Genomic DNA, 14422 nt, shown 5'->3' with positions numbered 1-14422 from the left:
TTAGGCATGGGAGAACGGAAGGGATGGGTTAAGGGAGAACCAACTAAAAAGATGTGGAACAGGGTTCAATGTGAGAAAGAGAGAGAGGGAGAAACCTAGAGGCATGCTTGAGGGATTAAATAAATATTTGTTGGCAACTCACTGTAGCTAAGTGTCAGAATTTGTAACATTTGAGAGCTTTAATTTAGTAGGTATTTTTGTGTGTAGGTTGTTAAATGGCTTTTTAGCATTTTTAGCACTCTTGATGTGAATGCTAAGAACACTAGCATTGGGAGTGTAAAACCCCAGGTTGCTATTTTACAACCAAATTCACTAAAAACTCACTGCATCGGGGCATGTAGTTGTAAAAATATATGCCACCTTGATACAGTAAGTTTGCATATTTGCAACTTATTGTAGTTGGGTAGTAAACTTAAATATTATTATTTTAAGTAGTGTGTAGGTTTGGTAGAGAGAGAGACAGACAAAAAGGTAGAGAGATGGAAGAGTTGTATTATTTTTTATATTATTTTTTGGTATAATTTATATTATTTTAATGAGTTATATTTAAAAATAAAAACTGAGATGTTAGATAAATTGTAAAATGAGATGATAAAATAAATAAAGTAATGTTTGAGAATGTAAAATATATATTTTTTTACGTCCTCTATTGCTAGTGCTCACAATTTAGTACCGATAGGGTATATAAATATAAATTAGGCCTCGAGAAGAGGGATAAATGAAAACAGATTAAATTAATAGCTTTTTTTCTTAAAGAGCTTTAATCTATGGTGCGTCCATTCTTAATATAACTTTTTACCATCAAATCAAGATATCACTTAATTTATGGTATAGGGGTGATCAAACTCCAAATATCTTATTTGTAATGACAGATTCTATTGAACCACAATTAAATTAATAGCTTGACTTCGTAGTGCTGTGCCACTCCAATCCAAACAATTCATTAAGATAAGTTCTGGGAGACACCAGTGGTCGGGCTTATCAAATATCAACGACTTTGAATTTGAAAATAAATACTCACCAATTTTTGACATTTCAGCTACTGTTCATCGCTATTCGATACATAAAGAGAGAATTTTTTTTTAAATTCAATTTCTCACAGCCCCTCTCTCTCTCCCCTTTCTTTCTTCGTCCGACTCAGTCTGTCCCTCTTCGTCATACAACAATCACCACCAAATAGGCGGAGTTTCTGGTGGGCGACGGCGGTGGTGGTGATTGTGCAGTCAGATCTGGTGTTTTAAGTGGTGTTGCGATCTGGGTTCTTTGTGGAAGTTGAAAGGAGCAGCGAATAATAATAATAATAATGTCAGACAATTTACCTGAACTCTCCAGATCTTTCCCTGAAGAAGCGATCATGTGTGACTCTCACTCTCTGCCTCCAGAAATCCTACTCGATATTATCATACGACTACCCATCAAATCCATCATAACTTGCACCTCTGTTTGCAAAACATGGAAATCTCTAATCCAAAACCCTTCTTTCATTTCCGACCATCTCCGCCATTCCACCACCAAATACCTCCTTTTCAGCCTCTACTCTAAGACCGCCTGGCAAGTATATAGAATCCCCCACGAACAAGGAAAAGAGCACTACGCATTGCATTGGGACGACGACAACCGAGATTTCAATGAATACACCAAGTTTTACTTCCCTCTTCTCCATGGTCAGGTGAGATTCTGTGTGGTGGGTTCTTGTGACGGCCTCATCTGCCTTGCCAATTATACATGTTGTGACACTTTCATCATCTGGAACCCTTGCATCAGAAAGTTCGTCCAAGTGAGTAAAGCTCTAGCTCTACCCAATATCCCACCATTCAGATACAGTGTTTCTGTTGGGTTCGGAATTGATTCCAAAACCAGTGACTATAAGGTGGCGAGGATTCTGAGTTTTCGAGATAGAAAAAGCGGGTCTCCACCCAAGCTTGAGGTTGAGGTTTACTCACTTGCCACTGCTGAATGGAAAACGCTTACTACAGCCTTGCCTCCCACAAGTACTGAATGCTATGGTAACCCACATGCTTCTTCTGTCAATGGGGCTCTGCATTGGGTTGCTTCCAGAAGAACTAAAGACAATATGCTTATCAAGTTTGTTATGGTACTCGATTTGGAGGATGAGGTTTTCAGTGAGATAGCGATGCCGAAATTTGCCGAAAATGAACGTAACTTGCCCTCAACTATTTCAGCATATGGGAATTCCCTTGCCTTGTATCAAGAGGTTTCTATGAACTATCTCAATATATGGCTGATGAAGGAGTATGGGAATGCGTCCTCGTGGACCAAAATTGTAATTTTGGCTGATCAAGGTCCCAGATATTACAGACCAAGTGCAAAAGGTTTTAGGAAGAGTGGTGAGGTTATATTGAAAATGAATGACACAAAATTCATCTCGCGAGACCTTGAGACCCAAGAGATTAAAGATATTGGGAATGCTGGATATTATCATACTTATGTTGATTATTATGTTGAGAGTCTAGTTTTGAATGACAAAAAATCCCAACTGTGCAGTTACTGAGAAAAATTAAAGAGGAACAACAATAGGCAAGGTAACATTCTATTTTAATTCTTATTTTTATGATTTTCCATTTTGTTATTCATATATACTTGGCATTGATTATGATTTGGATGTGAATATATATGACACTGTTCTTTAAATTCTTATTTATGATTGATTACCTGAATTGAGTGGCTTTATATTTAAAATAGATAACTTATCAGTTATCTATGTTATAATACTTGTGAAACAAAAAACAAAACAAAAAAACTAACTGTTTCATGTTGGTTATTAACTTTTGCATGCTTAATTGTCAAGTGCTTAAAGATAAATGGATTGTGTGAATTTCATGTTTCCTACCACTTATAAATTACATTTTATAGATAGATGTACTCAACTTTTTCTTTCTTGATAATGTTATGGTGACCTCTTTTTAACTTCATATTCTTACACTTTTACTGAATGTTCTTCATAGATTTTTTTTTCCTTTTAATTTAAAAAAAAAAAAAATCTTAATTTGTTACTTATCAAAACTAATCTTAATTTGTCAATAGTGATCTATTTATGCTAAAGATATTTCATACACATTTTAAATCTTCCATTCCCACATCTTATTGAAAACATTCAAAAGATCAATGTTCATTGACAAACCAGCTATACGGTGGTTATTGCTTGCTTTGGATGTTTAAGAATTGAAAATGACTTGTTTATGATCCTCGTCTTAAACTATTTTTGTTATCTTAAGTTCCTTTGCATAATTTAAAAAAGAATTTTAACCCAATAATGTAGTTATGCTTAGTTTTATTGTTTTGTTGACTCTATTTTCTTCTGTTGTTTTTCATTTCCGTCTTTTAATTGGTGATGAGTTAGCATTTTCTATCACACAATTATACAAAGTAGAAGTAAAGGGTCAACTGAACACTAGTGGAAACGATAAAGAGTAAATCTAGGTACATATAAGACTCAACTTCAAACTACCATACTTGCAAAGAAATAAAACTTCGTCCCATAAAGGTCAATGTTGAATGTATGATCTTTGTCCAAGTAGCTTCCCAAGGTCCAATGCTAATCATGTTTAATGGTTTATGCCACCATTCTTGTAACCATTTTCATGAATCCCTTTATTTTATTTTATCCAACCATGATATACTACAGTTGTTTAAAGGCCATTCTAATAGCTTCTTTTTTTTTTATTAGTAATAGAAATTTTATTGATAAAAAAGTATTTCACGTTCACGATGATGAACACAAAGTACTTGAAACAATTACATGCAAATCAAAAAGAAATTCTAGTCGAATGTTGGAAATCAAGAATGGAAGTTCATTGCATAAGACCCCAAATCTGAGACCACTCAAACAAAGTCCCAATTAGCAAAGACTTCAAATGATCTAGAGGTCTCACAATATCTTCAAATGTGTTGGTATTGTGTTCCTGCCAAATTAACCACATTAGACAAGTTAGTACCAAATTTCAAATATTTGAAGAATGTTTTCCCAACCAATTCCTCCATGCAAATAGAAAAGATGCAACCGTCTCCAGCATTACCCACTAAATCCCAAACATCAAGAAAACTTCACTCCACAACACGAGCAAAATGACAGTGGAGCAAAAGATGATCCACAGTTTTCCCATCACAACAACACTCTTACCTTTGATTTTTTGTTTTTTCCTTGAACCAATCTTGTCCCATATTCATATTACCTGCAGGTCTGACATTGGAAACTCCAACTCAAAACCTTGCTACATTAGTCCTTGGAGATATCACAACCAAAACACACATAATATCCTTATTATAGTTTTCTATCTCTAGTGAGGCGCTCGTTTTGAATAGCCAGCCAAGCTATATAAGAGTACTTGGTAACAGGCTAAGCATACAATATAAGATCTCATACCAGTTCACCATAGGTAATCTGTGTCAAATTGCATTCCATATTCCTGTACTTCTAGACCTCCCTGACTTTCTAGGTTTCCAAATCACTGTATTCACAATTAGCATTTAGTTGAACATTGCATTTTTGGACCTTTAAAGAAAATTAAATAATTGCAAAAACAGAATTAATCTAAATCATATTCACAACTCAGCTCCAAATGACAATGTTGTCTGATCTTGTGGTTGGCCAAGACCAGTCTTCTCCTTCAATGATGCAGAAATCTCTGCATGTGATACAATTAAGGTGAGGTAAGATATGTTAAATTGAAGAACTACATGATCATCATTTGAGTTTTAATCCTAAGGCCTGTACCATCTTTATCCCTCCCCTTCATTATCTAAGTTGAGATCTTGGAGCCAGGACCTGAGAACTGTATAAACCTTACAAAAATGAACTTTTAGTGATCTCATCCTTCATATATTGGAGATTGTAATGTATTTACTGATTTGAGGACCTTATCTACCTTACAAAAATCAGTCAGTGTCAATGCTGACGTCTATCTTTAGAAATTCTGTTTTTTTTTTTTTTCCTCGCAAACGAAACAGAGGGGATTGCTTCAAAATTTTTTATTTATGTCAAATTTCCAGCTGTGTAATTTCTGTTCTAGATGGTTCTATTGTTTTCTTTTTTAAAATCCAAGTGCCTAGTTGTGAATCCACTGAACTTGCAATCCTTTTTTTAGTTGTTGCCTTTTCATCTGTATTTCATAGGTTGCTTGTATCTTCTTACTCATTCTTAGATTCTGTCTCAAATGCATATTAGTGAAGCCATCAATAGGTATATTGATACTTAAATTAATCATGAAGAAAATGAGGAAGCTCTATGTACATGGATGCACATTTTTGTAATTCAAGTTTCACTACAAGATGATCATCATATCTGTACATATCAGCTATTTTGTGAAACATATCTTGGTGCATGCAACATACCATGTATCCTTTCACGTGTTCACTTTCCTAGCTAAAGTATATATAAACATGGAAGCCTTAAGCATTAATTAAGATCACATCCTGTTGAACCGCATAGGACTCTGGTTCTGCCTTCTCTTAAAAAGCTTATCTGTCATTTCTTCTTCTTCTTCTCAAAAGTTAGTCGTTTCAGGTTGCCAACCTCTCTCTCTTCTTCATTGAATGGTAGTTTTTACATTCCACTTTCTTCTATTAAAAGTGAAATGAACTGGTGTACGGGCCATTTTCAGAATCTATCCAAATTGAAATAATCCCCCCCCCTTTTTTTCTCTGGGCTTTCTATTCATCAAAGATCAGTCAAGAAAGCCATCAAACGAGATTGTACAAAAAAAAAATTGATATGATTACAAGCCAGGAAGAAAGAGAGAAGAACTTAAAGTATAAGAGAGACAGTCACAGATACAGTAAGAGTAATCTTGAAAGACCATTAGTGCTTTCAGGTCAATGATTCTTTTTCATTTTAATACTAATTTGTGTGTGTGTGGGGTGGGTTGGGGGGGGGGGGGGGGGGGGGGGGTTTGATGCTGCAATCGTGTTTATGCCACCATTTTTGTAACCTTTTTTATTGATCCATCTATTATTACAGTTGCTCAAGCCATTCTAAAAGCTTCTTTTTTTTCTTTTTTTTTTACTAAACTCTTACCTTTGAATTTTTTTTCCCTTAAACCAAACTAGTTCCATATCCATATTACTTGGTAACAGACTTTGCATTCCATATAAGATCTCATACCCATCCCCCACAAGCAATCTTTGTCTAATTGCATTCCATGTCTACTTCTAGACCTCCCTGAGTTTCCAAGTTTCCAAATAACTATGTTCACAAGCCCCTCAAGGACCATAAAATTGAAATATTGGTCCCTTAATGAGCCATCTATCACCTTCCATTGTTCTTCCCTTTCTTACATGGAATATTTCAGTTTTCTGGTTGTTGAAGAGGCAGTACTTAACAGCTTAATTTCTTGATTTAATATTATTAGCAAAAGAGATTGGTTTTTTTCTTTTTATGGTTGGTGTGTTTGTGAGACTCCTAGTTTGGTTAAGTAATGGAATTATAGTAGGGTATGCTTCAAGTTTCAACTGTTCAATACAAAACAATGTGGAGGATTCTTTCAAACAAGAAATATAGGTTAAATAGAGTTCATCTTTTAATTATAGTACTGAGATCAGGGAACTCCCTCACTAATTGGTATCAAAAGGAATTAAATTCTTAAAATTCATTTAAGCTAATTTCACTATTTCTAATTGACCAAGTTTGATCATTGTGGGGTATGTTTCTGTGGCTGTCTCTTGTTTTACTGAAGGATTTTGAATCCCATATTTATGGGAGGAATTTTCTTACATAAAATATCTTCCAACTTTTTAAGCATAGAACAGGGAACTCCAAATCTGCTGCAATGGTCACAATCTGGACTAAAATTTGTGATTTTTGAGTGAGGTTGGCTTTCATTTTTATATAAATCAGTCTCTAATTCAGTTTATGATGTAAGCAAAGCCTAAAATTTTCTTTCAGTATTATAAGCTCCACTAATGAAGTGGTGCTTGTCATTTTAAACCCAAACGATAGCAGAGCGGAGGTATTAGTAATGAAATTCTGTAGTGGGACTAGCAGTAATGGTGGAGAAAGTGAAGGTGGCTTATCTGTTGGATGTGACATGCAACCTGTGTTTGTCTTCTTCAGTCTTCCTATAATTTTCAGAAGCGACCAAAACATGATGGACCTGGCTGTAAAATACTAAACATACCCAATTAGCCTTGTTGTGTAGATGCCCAAGGCACTTTTAAATGTGTAATTGATGATTCTCATATGGAGTCTGATTTTCTTATCAATTGGGTGCATAAAGTTCAAACTCAATGGAGATTATCTTGAAATTTATTGATGTAGTGAAGCATTTTTCTCATATAATAACCTGATCTCTCATCATCCCAAGCTCTCCCCTCTTCTGGATTTCAATTTTATAATGTCATTCTTTATGTGATGTATATAGTTTCTTTGTTTCCCCTTTTTCTTTGTATATAAAATATATAAGTGAAGTCTCATTTCAAGGTGGTTTCATAATATCTTGTTTTTGTATTTGCAGTGGGGGCTGTGTTTCCTGCTCTGTGAACTGGTAGATTTGTATCAACTAGTATATGCTAAGAATGATTTATTACATAAATTTTCTTGCTTGTAGGGGTGTTTTGATTTTCTTGTTTGATAAAAAGAAATTCATATTTTTTTTATTTGTTAATAGGTTAATTTTTCACCGTATATGTCTCTTATTGATCTTCATATTCTGTTTGTTAACTAGCAGTTGTTTTATGATCTGAATTTCATACAACTATACAAGTCATTTTCTTGATCTTCATATTAGTACTTATCTTAATCTCTGAACAGGTGCAGTTGTTTGCTTTGTTAGATTAATTTAACTCAGATTTCAAGGCTTATAGTGAGACATCTTCTCAACGAGGGGAAATCATGATAGCGCTTAAAGCTCTCAACTGTGGCCCTGTTGACACTGATAAGCTTTATGCAGTGGTGATGGCAACAGAAGCTTTTGATGAGCAGATGCTTGCAACTACATATGATCATTTGGTTTATGATGAATTAGCAGGAAGATTCTTTTGGGTTTAAAATGCTAAACTGTGAAAATTTTGGGTAGAGAACTTTTTCACCAAAAATGGCGGTCACCAAACTTCGTTAAGCATTATGAAACAATGTTAATGGTAGTATTATGGCTATATATTAGGGAACAATGTGTCTTTTGAATATACTTGGATGGTGGTAGTATTTTGGATGGTTATGTGTTAAACCAGGATGGGAATGGTATAATGGTTGTGTTATGGAAGAATTTTAAGTGTTTGGATGATTATGAATTGTAACTTAGATGGTGGTGGTATTATTGTTATGTATATGTATTACAAATGCTTTCATTTTACCTAAGTGTGTCAAAGTATATGTTTCAGAGGTAGAAGTGCAGTCAATCCATATGCCTTGTAAAAGAAAAAGTACTTTTTGGGATAAATTTATTTGTTATGTATCAATATTTATAGGTATTTTTGAAGTTTTTAAAATATTTTACAACAAAACAACAGAGTCGTAGTTTCCTATGAGAATCAGTTAAGCCTCGCACAAAATTCGTGTTCAACCTATCTGGTGAATTTAGCACTTTTCCAAGCAATATGGTACCTTGCATGGAATGTACGGTTGTGGCGACTGCTTGGATAATAACACAAGTTGAAATCTTAGTTAGAAGAGCCAAGATATCTAATAGGGAAACAAAGATATATTTTCCAAGGTTTGGTCTTGTGTTAAAAGTTAAAACCAATTAGATTACTCAATTCATTGCGCAAAGTCACGCTAACATTTAGACTTCCTTCAATTCACTTTTCTAGCATACATTTCACAAAAGGTATCCAACACCTCTTGTCTTATATTTATTTAATGTTTTGATAGTTCCAGAGCTAATTCCATGTATGTTGTGGTCGACAATTTCAAGTGTCGTATTTTTCTATTAGTATTTAAAATCAATTAAATAAATTTTTTTAATTTATAATATAATATTTTCATTTAGAATCTAGTATTCTTGTCTTATTGACTTTTGAGATGCAAAATTACTAACTAATTTTTTTTGTATTAAAGTTCCCTGACATTTGCTTTTCAATTGATACATGACTAATTCAATTTATTGTTTCTTGTAATATAGTTGATTTTAAATAGTTTTTTATCAAATTTTATTTTGAAAAACTTATTTTTGTACTATAACAAGTATTGTAAGTAATATTTTGTAAGAAGTACAAGTATCTTTAAAAGAATCCAAAGAAGTTTGTTGATACCCAAAATTTGAGGGTTTTACCAAGCCCAAAATCAAGAAGAAGCCGGAGGTCTATGAATCTACAAAGGTACCTAGACTAGCAAACTACGATAGCCTCAATAATGGGTAAGAATAACTAACACAATGAGGTTGGGTCCCAGCAACAAAATCCAAGGAGAAAGACGACATCCATGATACATGGAGAGAGGCCAACCTTTGGGAACCAGACATGGTGGTTCAGCGGAAAAGAGCTAACCAACTAAGGAATTTCATGACCAACGCACACTTTGGTGGGATGATCACTCCACAAGTATAAGTACTTGTTGGATGTGGGGGCAAGAGTCGGGGTTCAAGTCTCTAAGAAGAAACTTCATATACATATACACTTAAATTAAGTTAGAGTAGAATTTTATCTATCTCAAAAGAAGAAGAAGAAAAAAAAAAAAAAAAAACCCTAAGGAATTTAGCAAGGGAATTTTCTTTATAAGGCATCTATGCCATTAATGAGTAAAGCCCAAAATTTGGATAGTCAATGTCGTTTCTACTAGACTGGGGCTAGAAAGGCCACTTCATCTTGTCCCCACAATTCTACAGGAGGAACCATACTCACAAGTATCACACCATTGGCCATCTCAGAGAAAAACCATTATATTAGGATAGGACGAAGGGTACTTTCAGAGTTAGAGAGCCCTAATATCAAAAACGGCAAGAGTGGTTGGTAGGCAGAGATAGCTCTGAACTTCACCAATACAAAGGAAAGAAATAATCCGTGGACTCGGAGCTATCACGTGGTCATAGTAGTAAATTTTCTACTCGAGATAGCAATAAGATGTTAGTGGACTAAATTCTATTGTAAAAACTCAAATTTTTTCATAGTAGATCTGTTTTACCTTAAAAATAACTAAGTTAAATCTTCCCTAAATTTTTTACCTGTTAGGTTTTCCCAAGTTATCATATCTTTATATTCTATACTTTTCCGCATTATTTACATAATATGATTTTATTGTGTTAATCTAGAACTGAATAATTTATCTAAATAATTACTTGGCTAAATAACTAAGTTAAGAGTCTAAAAACGTACAACAACAAAATCCATAGCATCAATAAAACTAGAGGAAGTCATCATAGGTCATAAAGCAGAATAAATATAAACACAAATTGGGAGGCCCAAATAGCAGTCCATGATTGCAAATGGATCTAACCCATCACCATTGGACTCAGGAAGATACGGTTTGGTAGGAAGGGGAGGTTAATTTAATTTCCTGTTTCATTCGTAAGAGCCAATAACAGCATGAAAGCAAAAACAAATGATAAAAATTCACAGGTATATTCACAAAAAAAAATACCATACTCAGAGAGAAAGAAACACTTCTCTACAAACTGCTTTTGCTCGATCTCGACAACCGTTGACTCACTGCCCCCAAAACAGAGACCCATGAGGGGGTTAGAGAAAAGCAATTTTATACTTCTCTGTTTTTTAAAAATTATTTACCTGAACGAATTGTACATTGTTTTAAGTGATCAATTTCTTTTATTAATTGAAAAGTGATTTTACATTGTAATCCATACAGTTTATAAAACTTCAACTTGGATTGCATCTGACGTTCATTGAAGAAACATGATATTCACATATATCAATTGATTGAATATAGCTAATAATACGAGTATTAAGCTAGCTCAAAGCTCATATAGAAATCATCAAAATATTTATTCATATGGTTACCATATTTCTGCACTAAATATTAAGAAACTTACAACATTTAGTTACACTACTACCAAGTTTGTGCCACAACACTCCAAAGCTTGTACCCTAGGTGATTAAGGAATTGAAAGTACATGATTCTCCACTGCTTGTACAATAGTAAGGGGCCCAACACAACCCAAAACCCAACCACAAATCCAAGTGCCATGCTCACATAAAACCAATCCAGCTTAAGTGGATGAAAATGCTTGCTCCATTTGTTTTCAAATATGGGTTTTACATCCTTTATAGTACAATTATCAATAAGTGGAGGTCCACAAAGTTTGTTTCCAAAAAAACTGGACTCATTGAGGCTTTGTAGCTGAGTGCCTGAAGGAATTCTCCCAGTTAAATTGTTGTTTGACAAGTTCAAGTGACTTAAAAATGTCAAACTTGACATACTTTCAGGAACTTGACCTGAAAGTTGGTTTACTGAGAAATCAATAGATTCTAATGATCTCATATCACCTATATTCTCAGGAATCCTTCCAGTCAAGATATTAAATGACAAATTCAATGATTGTAATCCTGTGAGACTAGTCACTTCTCTGGGGATCTCTCCAGATAAATTGTTCTTGGAAAAATCTATAATTTTTACCATTTGAAGAATGGTGGAATACTCAAGAACTTTTCCCTTAATCACAAGCAATTCACTTTCGAAAGGTATAGAATTATATCCTAGTGACTGCTGATATAAAAGAAAGGGATAATTTGAGCTGTGATATGTGGCTTGGGTCATAGAGCTAAAATTGTAAACACATTTAGGTATGCTTCCAGATAGCTTATTATTTGAAAGGTCCAAGATTTGAAGTGAAGTTAGAAGGCATAGTTCTTTCGGAATGTAACCGTGAAAATTATTTGAGTGAAGGTTGAGAATCACCAACTTTGACAAATTATATTCCATCCATGAAGGTATGCTTCCAACAAACTCGTTCTTAGCAATATCAATGGCCACCAACTGTTCACAATTTTTCAAAGATAGTGGTATTTTTCCAGAGAATTTGTTGTCTTGTAGGTGCAAATATGAAAGAGCAACCAAAGAACCAATGGATATTGGGATACTACCAGTAAAATTATTGTTTCCCAAATTTAAGGCAAACAAACTTTGCCACATCTCCCAACAATCACTTATTTCTCCTGATAAGAGATTTTTTCTAAGATTGAGAAATTTCATATGTTTGACCTCATTCATCTTGTAACACAAAAAGTGAGAAATAGATCCAGACAATTTATTGTCAGAAAGATCGAGAAAACTCACATTAGGGGATATATAAGGTAATGAACCTATGAATTGATTAGAACTCATATCAATCACTGATGACATGGACAAAAGCATTGGGATATGTGGAATATTTCCATGAATGTGATTGTGAGAGATATTCAGATAAGTAAACTGAGAAGACAAGTTCCAAAACAAATGAGGAATCACATCTGAAATCCCTGTGTTAGATATATCCAAAAACTCAAGATGCTTTTGTGAACAAAACCATAAAGGAAATTTTGGCCCTAATATCCATGATCTCAAATATAAAGCATTTAGTTGAAAAGGAGGGACCCATTTGTCACTTACTTCTAAAGTCAGCCGATTTCGAGATGCAACAAGTGTTGTTAGTCTCATTAAATTGGCAAAATGGACTTTAGATACTACACCCTCCAATATATTTGAATCAAGATTTAGATACTCTAATTTGGATAGCTGTCCAAAACATTGAGGGAGAGTTCCATTAATTTGATTAGTCTCAAGGTTCAAGGATCTCAAAGATGAAAGATTTCCTATAGACCATGGAATTGGACCTGAAATTAAATTATACCCCAAAGACAGCACAACTAGATTTTTAAATTGCCCAAGCTCATTGATCAAATGCCCAGAAAGTCTAGCATCATTCATTTCTAAGGTCTCTAGTCCATGTGAAACACATCTTGATAAACTTTCTAAGAGTTCAAATATCTTTTGATTCCATTTGTTATATGAAAATCTAATTTCTCTTAGGTTGCAGAGATTACCCAAAGATCTTGGTACCTTTCCATTAAGTTCGTTGCCGGAGAAGTCTATTCTAATGGCAGATGTTAGGTTTCCAATGGCACTAGAGATTGTACCTTGAAAATTGTTGGAGCCAAGGTTGAGGAATTCAAGATGACTAAAATTGTACAACCAATTGGGAATTGAAGAGTTGAAGAAGTTGTAAGATAGATCAAGGTGCCTAAGTGAAGTCATGTTCTGTAGATCAATAGGAATTGAACCATGAAACCCAATGGAAGATAGATCAAGAGAAACCAAATTATGAAGACCAAAGACCCATTTTGGAATCAAGTTGTTTTCTAAAGTGGTGGATGAAAGATCAAGGGTGGTGAGAGATGAAAAATTAGTATTGGGTATTAATGGGGTAAAACCAAGGTAGCAACCTGACAACCACATCTTTAACAAGGAAGGGAGTTTGTTTGTCACCTGTAACCAATCAGAGGCTTGGCTAAGGTCTACATAACTCAAATCAAGGTGTTGTAGTAAAGGAAGACCAGAGAGCCATTGAAGGCTCAGGACATATAAATTATAGCCATAATTACCTCCAAGATCAAGATAGTACATATTTGAGAGATTCCCAAGTTGATGAGGTACCATTCCTCCAAATCTTGCATTGGAGAGGTTAAGATAACTTAAACTCCCCATTGAACCGAGGAATTTGGGAATTTGAGTGCCACAAAAATCATTGTAGCTAAGGTCCAAGTAAGTCAAATACTTCAAATCAAGTAGAGAAGGATTTATCTTACCAACAAGCCTTGACCGCTTATAAGCTTCTAATTGAGCTCCATATTGATCATCAGTTGTAAACTGGTCATCCGAAGGAGGAACGCTTCTGAGATGGAGTTGGTGGACATGACCAGTAAGGTTGTGGCAGACAACTCCCAACCAGTGACAACAATCCTCATCAGTTGTAGCCCAAGAGGCAAGCCGGTTCGAAGGATCTTCAAGGTCTTGCTTGAACTTGAGAAGTGCTTGTCGCTCACTTTCAATGCAACGAACCTCAAACTCACCGCTGCAGAGCTTAGGATGAAGAGTCACTATAGTGAGCAACCAAAGGAAAAGGGTTAACGTAATGGCTATTGATCTCAAGGAACCGTCCATGACCATGCTTTCAAAAAATAAATTATTATGATTTTGTAATGTGATAAACGTTACTTATGGAATGCTTATTTATAAGAAACGCAGTGTCTTTTAGTATTGTGTTAAATCGGATATTTTATGCTTTAGTTTTCTTCCACAAATTACGGATTGACTCTGTAAGTCTTGTAGATGGACCGTCCATTAGGTTCATTTGGAATTTTGGATGCATACAAATTTTCAAACTTGTGAAACTTGTAGCGTATTTTAGACGGGAATTTGATTGGTCATTCAAATATTCAACAATCTTTAAAACGGAATATGCCCCATTGTGACTTAAATCTCTGGCTATTACTACAATGATTGTTTAGCAACAACGTTTAAGGTGTGATATCACTACTT

At 34.5% G+C, this 14422-nt stretch overlaps 1 protein-coding gene and 1 pseudogene across 2 annotated transcripts; one reads left to right on the top strand and one right to left on the bottom strand.

Annotated features, from left to right (window-relative positions):
• Window positions 1-939: 939 nt before the first annotated feature.
• LOC115957784 (F-box protein CPR1-like) lies at window positions 940-8361 on the top strand. 2 transcript variants are annotated; one of them, XM_031076107.1, is made up of 2 exons: window positions 940-2543; window positions 7788-8361. In XM_031076107.1, exon 1 carries the CDS (start codon window positions 1304-1306, stop codon window positions 2510-2512), a length of 1209 nt encoding a protein of 402 aa, XP_030931967.1. In that variant the 5' UTR covers window positions 940-1303; the 3' UTR covers window positions 2513-2543; window positions 7788-8361. The 2 variants fall into 2 exon arrangements, with proteins under 2 accessions (XP_030931967.1, XP_030931966.1); XM_031076106.1 differs by having other exon boundaries at window positions 7766-8361.
• Window positions 7789-14050, bottom strand: LOC115956562 (annotated as a pseudogene).
• Window positions 14051-14422: the final 372 nt, after the last annotated feature.

This window comes from Quercus lobata, chromosome 8, assembly GCF_001633185.2.
Source record: "Quercus lobata isolate SW786 chromosome 8, ValleyOak3.0 Primary Assembly, whole genome shotgun sequence".
NCBI lineage: Eukaryota > Viridiplantae > Streptophyta > Magnoliopsida > Fagales > Fagaceae > Quercus > Quercus lobata.
The sequence above is the reverse complement of the archived record's forward strand: the minus strand, read 5'-3'. Positions and strand labels throughout refer to the sequence as shown.

Excerpts from the sequence above, each read along its gene's own strand:
- LOC115957784 (XM_031076107.1), top strand. The coding sequence starts at position 1,304 with ATGTCAGACAATTTACCTGAACTCTCCAGATCTTTCCCTGAAGAAGCG.